The sequence below is a fragment of the Hermetia illucens genome, chromosome 5 (genome assembly GCF_905115235.1).
Source record: "Hermetia illucens chromosome 5, iHerIll2.2.curated.20191125, whole genome shotgun sequence".
Lineage (NCBI taxonomy): Eukaryota > Metazoa > Arthropoda > Insecta > Diptera > Stratiomyidae > Hermetia > Hermetia illucens.
In genome coordinates this window covers 110828708-110849720 of record NC_051853.1, presented here as the reverse complement: position 1 = coordinate 110849720, position 21013 = coordinate 110828708, and the positions used below count along the sequence as shown (strand labels likewise).

The following is a 21013-nucleotide window of genomic DNA, read 5'->3' as shown; positions in this document are numbered from 1 at the left end:
TTGGATTTTTCATCATAGATATCTTTATAGCGCAGCAGGGCCTTTGCACTTGATGGATTGTTTATAGCTTAGTGCGAGAGCATCCGCCTTTCAATGGCGAAGCCGTCGGCATTAGGTTAGTGGAAGTCTAACTTGTACCTTTTATTTCTCGAATAATCTCTGGTGTGAAACAGATATCCAAATTACTCTTTTCTGCCCTCTTCGTGCTATTACGTTTACATATTAATCGACACAGCGATTTGCATATTTGTAGGCAAACAGTTAATTGATTCTCGGCTGCATTTTGTTTTCTGAATATGGCATCACCTCCAATTTATGATATCCGATACGTGCAGTGTGACGAACCTGAATCGTCGCGCTCTAAGTTCCACGATCGCGATGGTTACTGCGGAAATCTCACCACATCAAATGCATAGGTATTCCTGCGGTATTTTTGGAGATTTCAACAAAGTTTGCCAATAACATGTCCTATTGCTGCAACACCTGCCACGGCACCACGCTTTCGGATGCGATACACCTGCTTAATAAACAGTCTACGACCTTGGCAGCTATTCAGCGCGCCGTTGAGACTTCTACTTTGGTACCACAGCCGAAAAGAGCTCCTCTACCGGCGGTATCAACTATATCTTCAGCTGTTTCTACTTCTGCCAAGGGTGACTTAACCAAGCCCACCGATTCAGCACAATCACTGAATTTCCACGAAAACGTGAATCGCAACAGTGGTGCAGTGCCAAAAATGCAACGATTTGCTAAGTCGTCACTATCTACGTGTTCCCGGCGGCTTAGGGATTCGTTCGACGAGACTTTGATTTCTGAAAAGGCGCTTCCTACTGTGGCTAACAGTGAAGCCTCAACATCTTCTCAGAAGTCTGTGCACTAGGCCTCTCAATCATCTGCAATGCCTTCCTAAGTCAGGACTGCTTCAACTGGCTCTACGCCCCTGATTCAGTGGCCCCTGTGCGACGAGCTACAGTCCACCGAGTCTCCGAACCTGTCTCGCTCCATGGCGCCTTCAACAGGTTAATATCCGCAACCTCCTCAGCAGGTCACGAATCGGAACACAGCCGCTCCATTTTTTGGAATCGTTCCCGTCGCCAACAAAGCTTCACTTCCCGCCGCTGCTATATATCCTGGCACTTCATCCATTCATACCAGTGGCCCCGGGCGAAAGGTGGCGTCCCCACCTAAACAGCTCTTTATCTCCAGGCTAGCGTCCGCAACTTCTACGGACGATGAACTGGAGTACATAAAGAGCAAAGTTGGTTTACTTTCTCCTCTGTCCTGCGTCAAACTGACAAAAGAAAACAACACCGACTAGGCGATTGCGTCTTTCATGGTAACTTATCCTCACGATGTTCTCGGCAACCCTTCTTTGTGGCCTGAAGGCCCAACTCGTCTTCTCCTTCTTTGGGTTTCCTTTTGACTGTGTTTCTCTTCGTGTTTTCCCGCCCGACTTCCTCCCGTTCATTGTATATTGTGTATACGTCCCTTGTGCTTGAATTTCTTACCTGTATGAAGAATTGTTTGACAGTTTGCCTGAGCTTCTTACTATCAGATTCCTTTCCCTCCCTTTCCTCCTTTGCGGAAATTTTAACCTCCCCGTGCTCCACTTTTCTAATCACCCTAGCCTTCCAATTCCTTTCAGTAACCTCTCCTATTCTTCCCTTCTACTTTCTTCCTTTATAAACCCTTGCTCAGCCCTGAATTTCAATACCATCAAAAACTAATCTTCCCCGAGCACCGCCTTACTTTATTTTCTTACACATCCCCGTAAGTCAAAACTGACGCTCATCATCCCGCGCTTGAATTTAAAGCGGAGCTTCCTCGTTCAAACTCCAAAACCGAACGTAAATCTACTAAATTCAACTTCCGCAAAGCCAACTTTGACAGTCTGAACTCAGCTTTAGTGTCTCTCAACTGGGTACATTTATTAAGCAAATCAACGTGTGATCAAGCTCTAAACACTCTTTACAATATCCTGTCCGATCTCCTCTACTGTTATGCCCCTTCTTCCCCTGCTTGCCTATGTTCGTACACAACTTGGTTCACAACGGAGATTCTTAATAACATCCATGGTCATCTGGACCCCAATGTTGGACCTGGCCCCGATAGGCTTCCTAATCTCTTCCTTCGTAACTGTAGAAACTGTACTTTCCCCATCTCTGAAAAGGGGACCTTATCATCCCTATCCTCAAGAGTGGAGACCCTTCTCTTTTGCTGCGAACTACCGCCCCATTTCTCTTCACTCCTTTTCTCTAAAATCCTAGGAAAACGCGTCAACGACTGGTTGACCGCGCACTTCGGTCTTCTCATTGTCAAAGAGCAGCATACTTTCGTGAAACATAGATTTAAACCTTCTGGTCTTTACCAACTTCATTTCTACAACTTCATTTCTAAATGTTTTAATTCATGACAGGAGGTATATGCTATTTACACTGATTTCTCCAAAGCCTTTGATACCTTTGACCATAATATTCTCCTCTCTAAATTTTCACTTTTCAACTTCCCTCTCTCAGTCATCTCCTGGCTTTCCTTTTATCTCTCATACCGTCCCTGCAAAGTTTCTTTTTATGGTTACTCAACTCGTTTCTTGTCACCTTCCTCTGGCGTTCCTTAAGGCTCTATACTTAGCCCCTACTTTTCCTCTTTATTAATGACCTCGCCTGCCCGTGTTTGCTTTACGCAGACGACCTTAAATTATTTGCGTCTGTTTTGTCTCCGCTGGACTGTGCTCCCTTGCAGTCTAACCTTGATAATTTGGTCCGTTGGTATTCGCTGAACAACCTGGATGTGCTATTCGCTTAAATCCTCCGCAACATCCTTTTCCTATTCTCTTAACGGAGAACCCCTTTCACTACTGGTCTCTTTCCAAGTCCTGGGTGTAATATTCGACGACAAACTTAATTTCAATTCCCACTTCATTGACATCATCAACAGAGCTTCCAAAATGTCTGGCTTTATTCTACGTTCCTCCTCCGACTTTGCCTCAATTTAGCCCTCCTTAACACTCTTAAATTCCCTTGTCAGAATCATCATTGAATCTTGCTGTATAATCTGGTCCCCTTCCCGCATCCATGACTGTCGTGCTCTTGAATTTGTACATCGCAAATTCACCCGAACCCTCTTTTACAAAAAGAATCCTCCACGGGTTAACTATCAGTCACGACTGCGCGCCCTCAATCTCCCCTTCCTGCAGTAACGCCGTATCTTCCTCGATATCCCCTTTTCAAACTCTGAAATTGCCTGATGGACTGCTCTGCCAACTCGGATATTACTTTCCGCACCGCCTATTATAACACATGTAGTGCGGACATTTTTGAAGTACCCTTCGCGGAGCTCGAGATTCACTTCCACTCCCAGAGGTACTACCACTGAGGAATGAAGCACGCGGTCTCCGAAACAATTGTATGCGGAAGGAAAATAAAAATATTTACAGTATAAGGAGCAATACCTAATTCTTTTTTTAATTTATATATTAACTGTAAAGCAAAAACATGACCATTAATTTCAACTTATAGCTAATATTTGAGCGAAATATAATGGCTCAAAATACCACTTGCTACATCGAGGTAAAATCTCGGACGAACTGGCCACGATATATTCTTCTTGTTCTCGGTGACGTTCTTCAAGCTGCCTTGTTCGGAGGACGTGGTGGAGTTCAATGGGCTATGACATTTTTCCCAAAACACTACTCTCGCCGAGCATGAACCTTAACCAAATGAATCTTTATTTGGAAAGAAAGGCAAGTAGAATCAGACTGTAGATAGATACCAACAAAACCCAAGTAGATAATTTCAGAAGGAAAACAGTATAGGAGGAGTGTAGGACTCTCGGCATATCCTGGAGGGATTGGAAGCACATTTCAACCGTGAACGACAGCTCCTAGGCGTAGTTGACGCGCTGTACCCCGTTAAGGAATTCTATTATATCTGTTAGATAAAACAAAAACATCCATAAATTCAAAATTAATAACGTTCTTCTAGAATTACAATTTAATAAATAAATAAATTTTTCCCGGACCAACTGCAAGCAGGAAAACCGCATCCAACCCGGCTTCCGATATCTCAAAGAGACTCAACGCAGCATTAGATTTATCAGAAAAGAGCTGGAGGAGTAAGATGCGTCGGAAAGTCAATCGTATGGTGCTGGGATAGCAGCGTGAGGGTAACAAATTTTTTATGGACCATATTATTATATTCGAAAAATTACAGCTTTTTTAAATTTCAAACAAGTTTTTTTCGTAACTAGGAGTTTTCATCCGATCGACTTGAAAATTCAATTGAAACTTCTTCATGCAATTATCTAGTCAAGCACAAATAATTTTAATATTTGATGAAGAGAGAGAAGAATCGATGTCATTTTTTTCGTCGGAAATGCGAATTTATTTCCTAAATCATGCCAATTTGCGAGAAAAAATCTAAAATTATGGCCGTTGGTGCTTCACTAGCTGATCTTATGTGGTTCATGTCGCGTTCTGGTGATCTAAGGGACTTCTACTGCTCGCCGCGGTCGAACAGCCACCACTTTGTAAAAAATTGCCAATAATACATTTTTTTCTTACCTCTGAGGAGTTGCTTATTCGATTAGTATATTGGTAGTGAGTTTTGATTCAAAAATGTGGTCACAGAAAAATCTGGAAAAAACACTTTTTTGAAACCCAAACAAAGATAAGGTGAATAACAACCGGCGACTATCGAGCTTGACACACTTTTCGGATCTAACATCCACGCTTTCAAAAACGCGATTATAGTGGAACTGGAGGAACCTGATGACTTCGGATAAAGTTGGGCCATAGGGTCCGGTTTTGATTTCAGATATCCCCATAGGAAGTCACACGGGCTTAAATCTAGTGGTCTAGCCACGGTATGGTGTCATTTCTTGCTGTGTTTCCTCGAAAGTCCTGCCGCATTGCATTTACAAACATATCACAATATAAGATCCGTTCCACTAGATCCACGTGTTTCGGTTGAAGTGTACACTTGGCAGAATAAGTATTTGTACACCTTAAAAAATTCTGATTTTTAAATTGATCTGGTAAAGATTTGTTGAAGAACGTACTTCCTTCTTATTATGAAGATTTTTATTGTCTTTTTATTTCCTTTTAAACCAAAAATAAAAACAAAACTGCAAAAAAAAAATTTCACCAGTAACAGTGTTCGCACATTTGAAATATAATTGGAAAAATTTATTTTGTGATATCTTATAATTATTATTAATAGTAACTGGTGGAATATCCTCTGCGTTGGAGAATCTCCGGAAGTCGTTTTGGCATTGATCTGATTAATTTGGATTCTTCGCCAATTTTTAGTACTTCTTTCGAAGTAATGTTATGTTTGCGGAACTGCGCTAAATCTCACAAATGTTCTACGGGGTTATGGTCTGGTGATTGAACTCAGTTGATATTTTTTGTTATAAAATGAGTACAACTCCACATTTTGTGCCGTGTGCTTAGGATTATTATCTTCTTGGAACCAAACATCTTGCCCTAGGTTCAGCTATTGTGCACTTTGTTGTAAATTTTGCTTCAAAAGATTTAAATAACTATACAGGTCCATTGTGGATTCTGTAAATGTTAACTTTCCAACCACTTCAGCAAGTTTTCTTTATTAGGCGCTATTCCTTTCCTCTGCCAAAAAACTTTTTTCCTTTTATTCCAAGGAAGCATCGGTTTTCACCAGAAAACCAGACCCGTCCCTAGGATTCTGAAATCATTTTGACGTTTTCCTTAATTATTTCCACTTTTTTGGTTTATGAGGGAAACAGTGCATAGGCTGTAACTTAAGGTTTATGTAAAAGCTATTGATGCATTTGTCTGGGGTTGTACGCTTCCCAGTATTCACATATCCTCCGATCAAGAGATTACATACAAGAGGAGCAAATCGAGTTTATAAGCGGCATGGAATGTCATTCCGTTTAGGTACGAGGTAGCTAACTGGCGCGTATGTCGATATCATATACACTATACTAACACCATAATAAATGCACGGAATTTCTCAGAACGTCGAGCATGCGCAATGCTATTCTTCCACCATACAAATTCAAGCAATGAGTCGGGAGATGAAACGCCTGTATGAGTCTTCTTGCCTTCGATGTAAGAATGGACGTCTTCACTAAAGAATATGCTACCCATCTGAGTCGCATAACGTAATCTCTGAGTAAATTTTTCTTAATGCATGGTACGAATCGTGTAATCCTTAAACGATAGGACTTTTATAAGAGTAGAACTTAAGTTTTATTAGAATTATAGCACGTTGATTTCTTAAATTCCGTCTCTCCAGGATTGACAAAGGGTCATGAAATGACGAATGTTTTTCAACCATTTTCGTCCGTTCAACATTCCAAAATTTTCATCCGTGGTTTCTGTTGGTCTAGGTACTGCTCTGGATCTATTTGATGTTGATCTTGTAACTCTGAACCATTTTACCCAATGAGCTTAATCGATGAATCAACGTCGTGACTCACAACAAGATCTTAGAAACTGAACATAAAAAGTGGTGCTTACCAATATAAGATGATACTACTTTCTTCAAATTACGTTATTCAATTTTTTTTTCGAATCAAAGAAGTGGATGGACATGTTTCTCTGATGCTCTGAGTGTTTGTACGCTCTCTGCTCATCAGCTAGCCGATACTCTATCCCAATATAAGGCTGATGTTGATGCTGAGCGTTGCATTGAACAGGGACCGGTTTTCTGGAGAAGAGCCACTACACCATATATTATAGCGGTCATCCAGTAAACCATGTACTCGGAGTAGGTTTCCTAGCCAGCCAAAAAATGAAACCTGCTATTATCGGCTTTGAAAACATAGGCGAACGGCTATGTACCCTGCGTTTGCGAGGCAAAATTGGAAATATAAGCCTCATTAGCGTTCACACCACTACAGAGGAGACTGCAGAGTCGGAGAAGGATACCTTCTTTAAGGCAGTTGAGCGGACCCTCAAAGCCTGTTCCAAGTATGACATCAAAATCATACTTGGAGATTTCAACAGTCAAATAGGGGCGGAGCCTGTATTCAGGCGATACGTTGGCTCCTATAGTTTATTGCATAAGGGTACCAATGATAACGTACTGTGTGTGTTGGCATAGTGTTCCGGACTAGAATTACAGCATCGCCTACAATTCCTCCGACAATCAGGTAAGAAAGAATACCGAAGCCATCCACAACAAAGCCCTCGGTAACACATAGAACGAGTAAATGAATGCCCCAATAACGCAGCTAACAGATGTCCTGGAGATGAAGCATCAACAAATGATCTTTATAACCACCTGAAGAACGTTATCATTGATACGGACAAAAACATACTTGGTCCCAGCCGTAAGAAAGGTAGGAACGGCTGGTTCGACGATGAATGCAAGCTAGCAACGGAACGGAAGAGTGCTGCATACCAAGTAATGTAAAGAGTAATTCTCAAAGAACGCGTGCCTGCGAGAGAATTATCACGAACACCGTGAAGCGAAAAAACGACTTCGCAGATGGAAAAAGGAAGCCTGGGAGGACCAACAAGTCTGTGATCTTGAAAAGTGCAGGAAGCAACCGCACCAGGTGCGGACATTTTACCAACAAGTCAGCCGAATGAACCCTTATACACCTCGATGCTCATCCTGTCCACATAAAGAAGAAGTCGAAGAAGAAATCTTATTTCCGACAGAATGGGCATATTGGAGTGATGGGTTGAGTACTTTGATGAACTGTTTGAACTGAGTTGGAGGTCTCGCCAACTAAAGACGACGGACAAAGGTTGCCACCATCAAGTATCAAAGAAACAGTCCGTGCAATTTATCGGTTTAAAAACCATAAGTCGCCAGGACCGGATGGAATTACAGACGAATTGATTAAATATGGAGGTGACCAACTGCACCAAGCTTATCACCAATTGATGCTCAAGGTGTGGGACAGCGAATCTATGCCTAACGACTAGCTACGAGGCATTATCTGTCTCATACATAAAAAGGGAGATATCAAGCAGTACAGCAATTATACAGGTATCACGTTGCTGAGTACCATCTTTCTTATAGATCTCTCCGCTATTTTGCTAGACCGGATAGCCCCTTACGTTCAGAACATCGTTGGCCATACCAAAGAGATTTCCCTCCAGGCAAATCAGCAACATATCAGATTGCGGCAAACGATGGAAAAATTGCTGAGATGTGGCCATTAGTTGCGCCACCTTTTCATCGACTTCAAGGCCGTTTATGATAGCATAGCCAGGGTAAAACTGTACGCGGCCATGAGAGAATTTGGCATCCCGACGAAATTGATAGGACTGACTAGACTGAAACTGTGCAATGTGCGAGGCCAGATAAAAACAGCAGGATCACTCTCGCAACCATTCAACATCAACAACGGTCTAAGACAAGGGGATGCCCTATCATGCGCCCTCTTTAACCTGGCCCTGGAGGACGTGATTCGCGATGTAGACGTAAATGCGAGAGGCACCATTCTCTTCAAGTCCACCCAACTACTTGCCTATGCTGGCGATATTGACATTATTAGGAAGAACAACCCGAGATGTACAGTCTACCTTCATCCAGATCGAGAAGGTGGCGCGAAGCAAGACTAAGTACGTAGCAACGCTAGTGTCAAAAAACCAACAAGATCGAATTGCGCTGGTCAAACTAAAACAATAAAGATAGGAGACTACAACTCTGAGACCGTTCAAAATTTCTCCTACCGGATACTGGTTGATGCGCCGTTGATAATGATGATGATAGTTGATCAAACGATTGTGCCAACCTCCTGTTCTATAGTCTGAACAGAAAGACGCGATTCGATTATATTTTCATAAGACGCCGGTTTTTTCTCGCCGTAACTAACAATAAAGCCGTTACCTACGAAAACATCGCACGTCATGAATTAAATGGTGGCGATTCCGTAAGAAAAAAGAGTAAGTGTTCTCACTGACTTGACTGCTGATCACTGCGAGTGTAAAATAAATGTGGAATCAAACTAAAAATAAAATCCACAAAGCGGCCTCTTCAAACCTCGGGGTTGCTAAGCCTGGTAAGCGGTTCATCAACTGAGATACTTGGTTTTAGAATGCCGATGTCCAAGCGAAAGTCCGTGAAAGGAAACCTCTCTATCATAAGTCTTTTATCGATAAAATGAAGTAAACTGGACATCCCATACAGTGAGAGGGATTTATATCGAATTATCAAAAGCAGGAAACAACGTACACAGGATATCGAAAACTTGTGTTGTGGTAATGACAAGAACCGTGCCACACCTACCGACCGACAAATTCCCATGGATAGATGGTGGATATATGGACTTCCAACATATTTTAACGAAAGAATTTGCTTATCCACTGCTTCCGCAAGCGGACATTCGCCGGCATTCGGAGAATTTGTATATTGAAGAGGCACTCAAACGAATGAAGCAAGGGAAAGAACTGCTAATAGTCTGACTCAATGGTTTCTTCAATCTACGTGAAACGCAATGCTTTTATTTAGATTTTTCGGCTGGTTATTAATTTTGTTGCTCTTTTTCTTACCGCCCTCCACCTCCGCCCCCTCCAATTTTTAATTCATTCCAAATCTAAAACTTTCTGATGCGAAGAAAAAGATAAAAGACAATTACAATGTGCATTATCCTTTTTTTATGAGACTTAGATTAAGTTATAAAATTTCCTAAATCATTTGGATTCATGTGTCTGAATATTTATAATCTAACTTTAGCCATTGGAAGCCCTTTCGCTCCCAAGCCAGTCACTTGGAAGGTTGCGCCGGCTGGTGCTGGCTTGTCTTTATCCTTGCCCATGTAAGCAGATGTCACGTAAAGGATGTCAAGATTTGGTCCACCGAAGGCACAGGATGTTATTTGTTCGCATGGAAACTCGATTGATAGCACGATTTCTCCTTTTCTGCAAAGCAAGCCTCGGTAAATGATTTGATATTTAAAATTAATTGACAAGTATCGTACTTTGGGTCGATTTTGAAAACTTTCGATACTCCAAATGTCGCTACGTACAAGAAGCCGTCGCAGTCGATTGTCATTCCATCAGGTACGAAGTTAGGCCGTTTACCACTTTCACTAAAATCAATCGTAACAGATCCATCACCTAAAAAAATAAACCATAAATATCAAATATGAAATCAGAAAACAGCCTACCTATTATCTGTCCCTTATCGAAATCGTAGTTCAATTCACGAACATTTAGGTCCACCGAGTCGATATAGTACATCTTTCCCGTTTTCTCATTCCACGTCAATCCATTAGAGCATCCAATAGAAGATCGCATTTTCGTAACCAAATTATTTCCAAAATTATACAGAGTCCCTAATCTGTAGTCGAAAATGTCAACATCGCGTTCCATCCTCATAGTACCTGCAAACAAACGCCCCCTGGGATCGGCTTTGCCATCATTGAAGCGGTTCATCTTGTATTCGTTCTCGGTCTCAACTTCAAAAGCAATTCGTTCAACTTTTGCTTTCGGCGACTTGCCATCCCAGTCAATAATTCCAACACGTCGACCGATGCCAACAGCAAACTTATTTTTTGCACCATCTACCGGTACTATGAATGACACAACGTCTTCATTTTCTGTTTTATATGAATGCAAATAAGAGTACAATTCAGTAAGCAAGATTTCAACAGTCGCATCTTATCTTATTAATTCTCAATATACATATACATATGGCGAATATCGCAACACCTAAAGCCATTATTATCAGATTGTGAAAACGCTTAAATATTATAATCCTGGTTCAACCGGGATCAATACATAAAGTATAGCAAAAAAATCCACGACCCCTCTTCCCTTTCGACCAGACTGGATGACCACTACCTTAATACACTACAGCGGTGATGCATTTCATTAGAAAGCATGTGTGACCATGGCAAAATGGATGACATATTCTAAACAGTACAAATTGAAAAAGAGATCACTAAGCCAAGCTTTCACCGGACAGGAGTCTTTCACCATTATTATTACGATCAGCGAGAATATGCCTCCCTTTCACGTTGAAATTCAGATCTGCCACCGCGATCACAATATTACCTTCAGGAAAACTTTCCTAAACCGAATGCAGTTATTCCTAAAAATACCTCTCCCTTCTATATAGGGAATGATCTTTAACGTGGGTTAGAATCTGGCGGCCAAATCGCATCAGAGACTGGCTCTCAGGTTTCGAGAACACATTTTGGGCTGACTGCCTTCATCATTCATGCCATATGGATGGGCTGTTTGTTTGTTTATCTTTTAGTAAGCGTGATCTGTCACTCCACTACTGTGAAAGTTTCAACTATATTCATCACATGATTTGGTTTTTATTACTATTAACATTTAACGCCAAAGAGATCAAAGGCGGAGTTCACAATATATCTACTCCTGCGTCTGTGACTATTTATAACTGGGTAAATAGATTTACACGCGCCATATTCACAAGTATTTGGGAGCTGGTAAAAATGAGTTTTTGTGAAGTTATTGCCAGATCCTATACCATGGTTTCGAAGGATCGAAGATTCAAAGTGTGGGAAATATACCACACAGTAGTGTTTTGAGCTAAAATATCAACAGGATGATTGCCAAGTCTTCTCTCACTGGAGAGTAACGATATCCGCGGGGTAGATTTGGCGGATCTGATACCTTTCTTTGGCAATTTTACCAAGTTCCTGTATCTATACTAGACGAACTACATTCCTGCAAAGAGTAATTTTTAAGTGAACCTGATTCTGAAAGAAAATAACAAGTCGGGAAACCAGAAGCTGGACGCCTCAGGAATGAAAGGTTTTGTGCATTTCTTTAATAAAAACATTTGTGCCATTAGTGCCACGTAATGTATACGCATATAGTATGTTAAAACATTCACTTTTGGGTGCTACTGACATTCAGTCTTAGAATTTGCACTGAAGCGACAATAACCTATTATAACTTTGTTAATAATAGTGCGATTTCCACCAAACTTAGCAGGGCCATGCATGGATTCTGCAGTCAATTACCGAAAATTATAGTAAGATACTAATATTAACTTTATTTGAACATACAGTATGAAGTGTATTTCGGAGCCCAGGCACCATAAAGTGAAATAATAATAATAATCGTTGGCGCAACAATCCATATTGGATCAGGGCCTTGAAGTGTGTTAGAGCACTTCATTCAAGACCGTAACGGTACACTAGGAGGCAATGTGGTCAGCATTGCGCTCGCCCGAGATTATTACCCTGATTTGACTCAGGTACTCATTCACAGCTGAGTCGACTGGTATCCGACGTCAAATCACGATGCAAATTCCACTGCCACCAGTGAGATTTGAACCGCTTCCTGATTATTTTCAGATTCATCGGTTGAGTAGATTCTGAGAATGGCCCCGCGAAAGAAATAACTATTTTCCAGCCCCCGCCATTTACACAAAACCTTAAAAATGGTGAACGCGGCTGACAAGCTAATGGTTGTACTTTTTTCTCATTACATTTATCGTTTACTTAAAAAAAGACAAAAACACTAAATGGGTAGTGTGTGTATGAGTAATTATTTACCAGCTGAACGAATAATTGGGAAAAAACCCTTAATTTAATAAAAGTAACTACTTGTCCGGATAGCTCAGTGGTTAGAGCACTAGGCTGTCATACGGAAGGTCGCGGTTCAAATCTCACTGGTGGCAGTCGGTTTGACGTCGGATACCAGTCGACTCAGCTGTGAATGAGTACCTGAGTCAAATCAGGGTAATAATCTCGGGCGAGCGCAATGCTGACCACATTGCCTCCTAGTGTACCGTTACGGTCTTGAATGAAGTGCTCTAACACACTTCAAGGCCCTGATCCAATATGGATTGTTGCGCCAACGATTCTTCTTCTTCTTTTTCTTCAGCCTTTGTCCCGTTCACAAGCGGGGTCGGCTCGTCGTGATCGGCTTCGCCATTTGGCTCTATCGAATGCCTGATCTGGGTGCAATCTCGAGGCTTTCAAATCCCCATCCAGCGTATCAAGCCACCGTTGCTTAGGTCTGCCTTTTGGTCGTTTACCATCGACTTCGATGTTCAGACCAATCTTTGCAAGTGAATTCTCGTTTGCACGAATTGCGTGACCATACCATCGAAGACGCCTCTCTCGCAACTTTTCCACGATCGGTGCAACCCCATAACGATCGCGGATATCCTCATTTCGGATGTGATCTAAACGTGTGACGCCACTAGTCCAACGTAGCATCTTCGTCTCCATTACCGCGAGACGCCGTTCATTGTCTTTTATGGTCGGCCAACACTCAGAACCATAGAGAGCGACTGGACGGACAACATTGCGGTAAATTTTAGATTTGAGACGTTCGTTGATACGTCGATCACAAAGGACACCAGTTGTGGAACGCCACTTCATCCAGGTTGCGTTAATGCGTGAAGCAATTTCATAACGCAGCTCTCCATTGGCTGATAGCGTTGACCCGAGGTATTTAAATCGCTCAGATCTGGGCAGATCACTACCGCTGACAGTGATTGTGCCTGTTTCATGGGGATCGGTCGTCAAAAATTCAGTTTTGCTTAAATTCAATCTGAGACCGTGTTGCATGAGGCGATCATTCCATTTTTGAACAAGTTGTTCGAGATCATTTTTGCTATCAGATGCTAGGAAAACATCATCTGCATAAAGCAGTGTGTAGGGCGCTGGACGTTGGATATCCCGTGTGACGGTGTCCATAACAAGGACAAAGAGGAGTGGTGAGAGGGCACTTCCTTGATGAACTCCAACAGAGACACGAAGCGGTTTTGATACACCCGCCATACTTCGAACTTTACTTTTCGGATCGTGGTAGAGCAATTGAACCCAGCGCACGAGTTCTTCTGGCACGAAGTGTTGTCGTAAAGCATACCAGATGAGTTCGTGTGGTACACGGTCAAACGCTTTCTCTAGATCCAGAAAGGCAATGTAAAGAGGGAGATGCTTCTCACGGTGTTTCTCCATAAGTAACCGCGCAGCGTGTATTGCGTCAGTAGTTCCGCAGTTCTTGACAAATCCGGCTTGATTCACGGTTATTTCAACGATTTCGCGAATACGGTTGTCAAGAATGCGTTCAAAAATCTTCATGGTATGCGAAAGTAACCGGATCGGACGGTAATTTGAACATTCTGCTGGACTACCTTTCTTTTTCCATATTGGAACAGTGGTACTTTCTTGCCAGTCAAATGGTGTTCTTCCTTCCTGAATAACCCGGTTAAAGAATTCACTGAGCCACAATGTTGGGTCCCAGCTCTTCGCTTTCCAGAGCTCAGATGCGATGTCGTCAGGTCCTGTTGCTTTCCCCGATTTCATTTGTTTTATTGCCTCCTCGACTTCAGTTGCGCTGACTGGTGGAACTGCTCCAAATGTCGGCAATGATTGTGGAAGTGGAGGATGAGCTGAAATCTGCTCGAAGTATTCTCGCCATCTATCCGTCGCGGCTCGACGATCAGTAAGCAAAGTACCGTTCTTGTCATTAACACAACAGAAGTGTTCGATATCCTGTGTGCGTTCATCACGGCTTTTAGCAAGTCGGTACAGATCTCTCTCGCCATCCCGAGTGTCCAGTTTATCGTAAAGATTTTTGAAATGGTTCGCTCGGGTGACAGCGACCGCTTTCTTTGCTTCCCGGTTGGCATTCTTATAAATTTGCCAATTAGCAGGCGTTTTATCGTCGAGAAATTTGTGGTAGAGGCGTTTCTTTTCACGGACCTTCATTTCAACATCATCATTCCAAAGCCAAGTATCTCGGTTGATGTACCGCTTACCCGGCTTGGTGACCCCGAGGGTTGCAGAGGCCGCTTTGTGGATCGTGTCTTTCATTTGGTTCCATGATTCTTCCACATTCGTAATGGTTGGCAATCGTATGAGTGAGACCGTTTCTTCGTTCTTCTCACCAAATCGCCACCATTTAATGCGCGGCGGGCCAGTGCGTTCCTCACGCCGTTTTATCGGTGGCTTAATTCGCAGGACAGCAATCAACGGCCGATGTTGAGGTGCGATGGTCTCATAGGGAACGACTTTGCAATCAGTGACAGTGGTAAAATGTTGACGTCTTATGAGAATATAGTCGATTTGCGTTTTATTGCTCCCACTATAAAATGTGGGAAGATGAGACAATCGTTTGATGAACCATGTATTCATAAGTACAAGGTCATGGGTGTCCGCAAAATCGATTATACGCTCGCCACCTTCGTTGCGCGCTCCGAACCCCTTTCCCCCATGGCACCTGTTACCGTCTGCCTTTTCACCCACATGACCATTAAGGTCGCCGGCAATGATTATGTAATCGTCAGCAGGCACGTGACAAGTCTTTTCATCGAGAAGTTGCCAGAAGGCATCTTTCTCGGCATCAGGTCGGCCTGTCTGTGGTGCATACGCGGTGAAGAAGTGAATAGTGCGATCAGCTGATATAATGGTGAGCTTCATCAGCCGATCATCAAATCGTTCGACTTCTTTAATGGCATCACGGAAACCCTCTGAGATGGCAATGCCAACACCATATTGAGTGTGTGGGTTACCAAAATAGAGAAGTTTGTAGCCATTTCTACCGCATTCGCGTTCAATGTCGCAGCTTTTGGAACCAGACCATCGGGTTTCTTGCAGAGCGCAGATGTCAATGCACCTTTTCCGAAGGGCTCTTGCGAGTTCCTCGGTCTTTCCAGTTAGGGTACCAACATTTAGCGTGCAGACACGTATTTGTTTTGTTCGTTGTGTGCGGACTAACTTGCTTACGTCCTGACGCCGTCCATGCGTCAAGAACCCTTGCCCATTTCTCGACAGGACCGGGGCCCGTCCTGCCGCGTCGACTGAGGTGGACGCCCTAGCGTTTCTCCGAGGCCTGTGACTTAATCCGATCATCATGTTTGTAACGATATTCTATGCATTTTCTTGGTCGACCTGTCGCGGGGCCTGTCACCAAGAGAGATCAGGTAGGATTTAGCATAGTAGAATAACTCCAACTATACTCTATTTATCTCTTTCCCTGATCTCAGCATTTTATTTTTGTTTTACTGAGGATAGTACAGAGTACGTTGTCTCAAACCCTCCTCCTTTACCTGGGCTTGGGACCAGCATACTATGTTAATGCGCCAACGATTATTATTATTATTAACTACTTTTTCCCAGTGAATGCACATGTACACAATTATTGAGTATCCATGGCATCAATTATGGAAATAATCCGAATCATTATGACATCTACCGTTTTCATGAAATCTGGCCCTGAATAAAGCAATCATCATCAATTTCTGGTGATGTTTTCCATCACTTTTGCTACAATTTCATATATATGTAATCTCTCCATAGCATTCAACATTTGTATCGCACAGAAGGTATTCTCTAGATTCATCTCCGAAATTAGAAAATCAATAACTTCCTTATCGACAAAGGCAGTTCTGGAAGGTTTCCATTATTCAGATTAATGAACCCTACGTATTTGAAAGAGTTTTGTATTGTGGTGGGAGGAACTTTCCAGCTTCTAGGATGGAAGTTGTTTTTGCAGCGAAATTCCTTGATCGAGTGACTGAATCAAGCTGGTTGTACTTGAAGGCTATTCTAAAATTGACAAATGTTCTGTTTATTTTGTTGCAGTTTGCGTTAGCCACCATAAACAATTGAATTACAATATGGTACAGGGACTGTCTACCTCTAAAGTAGTGCAAATGTTTGCAGTTCCGATCATGAAAATGTGCTTATCAGATCCATCGGATTCGCACATATAAAGTAACGGTAGTCTCTGTATACACATTTTTATCCTAAGGGCATTGTTCCGGTATGCTAATGTACCTTGAGAAAGTACTCTATATGATAGGGCTGATTTATCCGCGTTGTAGGTGCAGCTAGTTTCGTATTCTCAGTTTAAGAAGGGCAAACACTACTACAATGCTCGCTTTGTGAAAAGAAACATTTAGAGACTTTCCACCTGAATGAAGCGACCTAGAAGTGGCCTCGAAACGATCAAACTTAAAGACTTGAGTGAATTTGATTGATTGATTGAGCCAAGTCATATTTTTATGTTAAATTCAGTTCCTACAAAGGAAATAGGATTAAACTTTATTATAGCAACAGTACGATCTCTTAAAATTTTACCAATCATCAAGAATTTTCAAAGTAATGATTTCATTTTTATATTAAAAGAGCATCTTCCTAAAAGGTTGCACCAACGAGCCAAAAAATCAAGTTTAATTCGCGAAAGTACATTTTTTATAAAATATTTTAATAATTTTACTGCCGAGCTCATTTTACTAGAAGTTCATATTGGAGTAAAACGCTTATAATCATGTACAGTAGGTATTAAAGTAAACTGGGTATCAAAAGAATATCGCCTCGACAGCCTGTATCGCTATGGCTCCAAACCACCTTCGTGGCTACTACAATTGTTAGGCTCGTAAAAAATTAAACCGAATATGATACTTTTTCTAAGAACAAGGATGAATTATTGAAACATGAAGTCGCCATAGCGATGCGCTGTAAATTTGTTTGGGCTAAATCACTTGTCGCACCTTTTTATGGAGAGCACGTACAGATTCCAATTCAACTATGGTATAATACAGACGAGGTCTGACTGATGTCCAATTTTTACTGTTTTTTTTACTGAACCGCCGCGACTCTGTCTAAACTGTGAAAAAGTAGTAATATATATTCGCATGATCGCACACAAATTGTACCCACTTTGATACGATCCCTTAAATGTTCACCTCAACCCTTTCTTGTGATTGGTTGCCCTCTAGGTTACAAGAGGGGTCATTGGGATTTCTTATTATACATATATATAGATAATATATACGCGAATTCGCCATTACTAATAGATATCATGTGTACCATGAAAAATGGAAAAGACTATAAAATGAATGTAATGATTAGAAAATCAGACAAAAAAATCTCACCTATTTTCGCTGTGTACTCCTTGTTTTCATCATATGAATAACGGTGAACTCTTCCATTGTAAATGTCTATAAAATAAAGACTTTGTGTCTCGACATCCCAATGAGGCCCTTCACCTAGATATGCTAACTTCGTTGGGAGCTGTTCCACTTTGTATGGCATCTACCAAGAAAAATTACGTTGTAAATAAATTGAAATATGCAATGTCTGGTACAAAACTACAAAATTCCAAAATAATACAGTTTCGTTTTAAATATATTGTTAATGGATTGAAAAATAAATGATATTACTCTATGCCAGCATGCAATTTAAGGCGTAGGGTTACGCAGGAAACTGAAATCGTCTGTCCGCAAAGCGAAAATTGAAATGTAAATTTAAGTATTGCCACTACGTGTTTGTCTACCGATGTGACGACAATATACGGGATGATTTCTATCTTTCTTGAAAATTTTAGAATTTGACCCCGATCATGTCGGAGAAGACACGATTCCAGCAATGTTTTGTAAAAACCTTTCCAAAAAGAATTATCTAAAGAAAAATCCATACACATACAAGAGGCCCCGAAGGACGAGCGGTCAAATCCCCTAAACTGCCCCCACCCTACGTACGAGCTCAGTATAGGAATCAACCAAAACTGAAAATAAAATTTTCATTCCGGAAAGGTCACTGGTGAAAATTGCGGAATAAACAAACCTTCCAAGCTCACGGACGCTTTCAAGCTGCGTGCGGACATTCCCTGTTGTATTCACTTCTTCGTTTTACAAAAACTCACGTTGAGCCACATCACGTCACATCATCAACTTGCGTCGGGTACCCAAGACTCTTCAGCACCCAAAGGTACTCATTTCACGTGTGTGTAAAAATGGTAAAGCAGATATTTGATCTTCAGGAAACTCTGAAAATTAGAAGTTTGTGTGCCGAACAATAGGAGACTTGCATAATTTCTAACATGTCCCTTTTTCTTTTCATTCAAAAGTATGCACAATAATTAACATATTGGCAAAATTTTTCAAATTTGCAATGTCCAAAAATTATTTTTAAAATTATTTCAAATCCAAATTCACAAAAATTATTTCATTACGAAGCGGGTCCTTTTACAAAAAAAAAAACAATTAAGTGAGGTCAGATTTGAGAAATTTGCCAAAAGTGACTATGAATATGGTGTGTGACTTTTTGAAGGTCGACCAGATAACGCACTGGCTATAATTTTGTCAGCAAATATACTGATTATAAATACACATTAGAAGGGAATAAAATTTCACTACGAAAATTCTACAATAGGTATTTCATCTCTGAAAAGAAATAGTGGGAAAAGTACCCCCGCACAATATGAGGAAAAATCGTAGTGGATGAGAAAGCAAAACAACTAAAGAATGTTAACTGTTTTGATTCCTGTTGCCGTTGAAAAACTAAGAATAATTAAGAATATATGGTTACATTGAAAAGATCTTTGCAACCGAATTATCTGTATATCTCAGGAACGTATACAAGTTTATTCGTACATTAAAATACATTTTCCTGGATGATTTTCCGTATTGTTTTTGCAATTTGGCATATAACACCAACGATAGCAGCGTTATTTGCTTATTTCAAGCAATTCAATCTTCAAACTGAATTATTTGTTCCATTTCGATTTGTCATGCGAATGTGACGTCACAACAGCGTTCAGTCGTGCTCGACTCCTTACAGACCGCTCTTAGAGATGCTTAAATTTAGGCACTTTGTAATTGATTTTGGCCATCAAATAAATAGTGCAATCATTAGGAAGCTATATCCTATCAGTTCAATCAAAGAAAAAAATGCAAACTCATAATTGAAAGTTTGACTGAGGTGGGTGACGAAGCTGTGCGAACTCCCATACCAACTCTCTCTCGTTTGTCGTATTCTATATGATGATTACTTTGTTTATGGATGAAAAAATTTAAAAATTGAAGAAAAATGGTCGATTATTTGTAGCAAACTCATATAAAGCTGAAATCAGAGTATCGAGAGCACAACGAGGTGGCGAGTTTCATATTATGTCGTAAAAGTGTAGATGAAGTTTTTTTTTAAAAAAGCTAGAAAATATTGTGAGACCGTTGAATAAAATCTACTTCAAAACACGTAGTTACCGAACAAGGCTCAGCTGGTTGGGAAAAACATTCCAAAGCTTATTTGGAATCAGTTATAGAATCAGCAGACGAAATTCCTCCCGAAACCACGTATGCATGTATCGACGAGTTTCCTAAGCGTATATCATAAACATTCTAAAAGAAACCACTTCGAATAAACTTATTATTAAATCAAAACTCTTTTCTTGCCGATTATATTACTTTTTTCCCAATATTCTGCCTCTTTCTGTTGGACAGTATTTATGATTAGACTATATAATCGCATTATTGGGTTATTTTACAATATAAATTGCAATTTGCCAATAAAAATAATGATCTACCGTGCAGTTGCTTATTATTATCAGAAATTGCAGGGACAGTTTGCCAATCGTTTGTAAATGAGTTTCCTAGAATAAGTCCAAACGACATTATAAGCGACCCTGTCCAATTAAAGAAGTGATAGTATTTTCTCAATTCGCAAGTTGTGCTCCGAAAAACATGGATTGCATACTTTCTTGTGAATAATCAACACTTTCCAACATCTTGTTGGCAAGACCTACACCCAATTTCAGTTATCTTGAAATCAATTCGACTATTCTGTAACCGACATAAGCAGAGAAGAAAGATTTCTAGAAAACAGGTATTGTAATGTTTAACGAAAATGTAAGAAATGCAGAGATTTTATGTAGCGGTATTCAACTCACAACACAAACACAAATTAACTTTCATAACTTACTTTATGCTAATTATGATCACTGGTCAAACTAAGTATTTACCGCATAAATCAAAACTACCGAGGAGTGTACGCATACATTGCTTTTATATTGCTGGTAGGCTCTTATCATACACAATAATTATCACCAATGTCAAAAGGTTAAACCAATTTGCTCAATAGTCGGTATTTATAGACACATAAAAAATGTATGTATATTAAAAATTAAACCACTTCTTTTGGTTAATAAGGTAAAGGAGAAAACAATATATGTATTGTATATATTACAAAGCTATCTCCGAGATAATGGCAATTAATGACAGAAATCATCCGCAAGGGTTGGTGTATGGAGAGCAAAGTGCCGTCGACATGTTATCAGTTCGAGATAATTTCTGAA

General features: G+C 40.7%; 1 protein-coding gene across 1 annotated transcript in view; it reads right to left on the bottom strand.

Moving 5' to 3' along the window:
- LOC119658208 overlaps positions 1-20796 on the bottom strand; it is a 33135-nt gene extending 12339 nt beyond the window's left edge. Inside the window, exons 1-5 of the mRNA XM_038065474.1 lie at positions 20641-20796; positions 17817-17976; positions 10111-10542; positions 9922-10060; positions 9664-9862 (exon numbers count right to left, since the gene is read on the bottom strand). Of these exons, the coding sequence (XP_037921402.1) occupies positions 9664-9862; positions 9922-10060; positions 10111-10542; positions 17817-17976 (930 nt within the window). The 5' untranslated portion in view covers positions 20641-20796. The remainder of the gene's footprint in view (positions 1-9663; positions 9863-9921; positions 10061-10110; positions 10543-17816; positions 17977-20640) is intronic.
- Between the last annotated feature and the right edge of the window lie 217 nt (positions 20797-21013).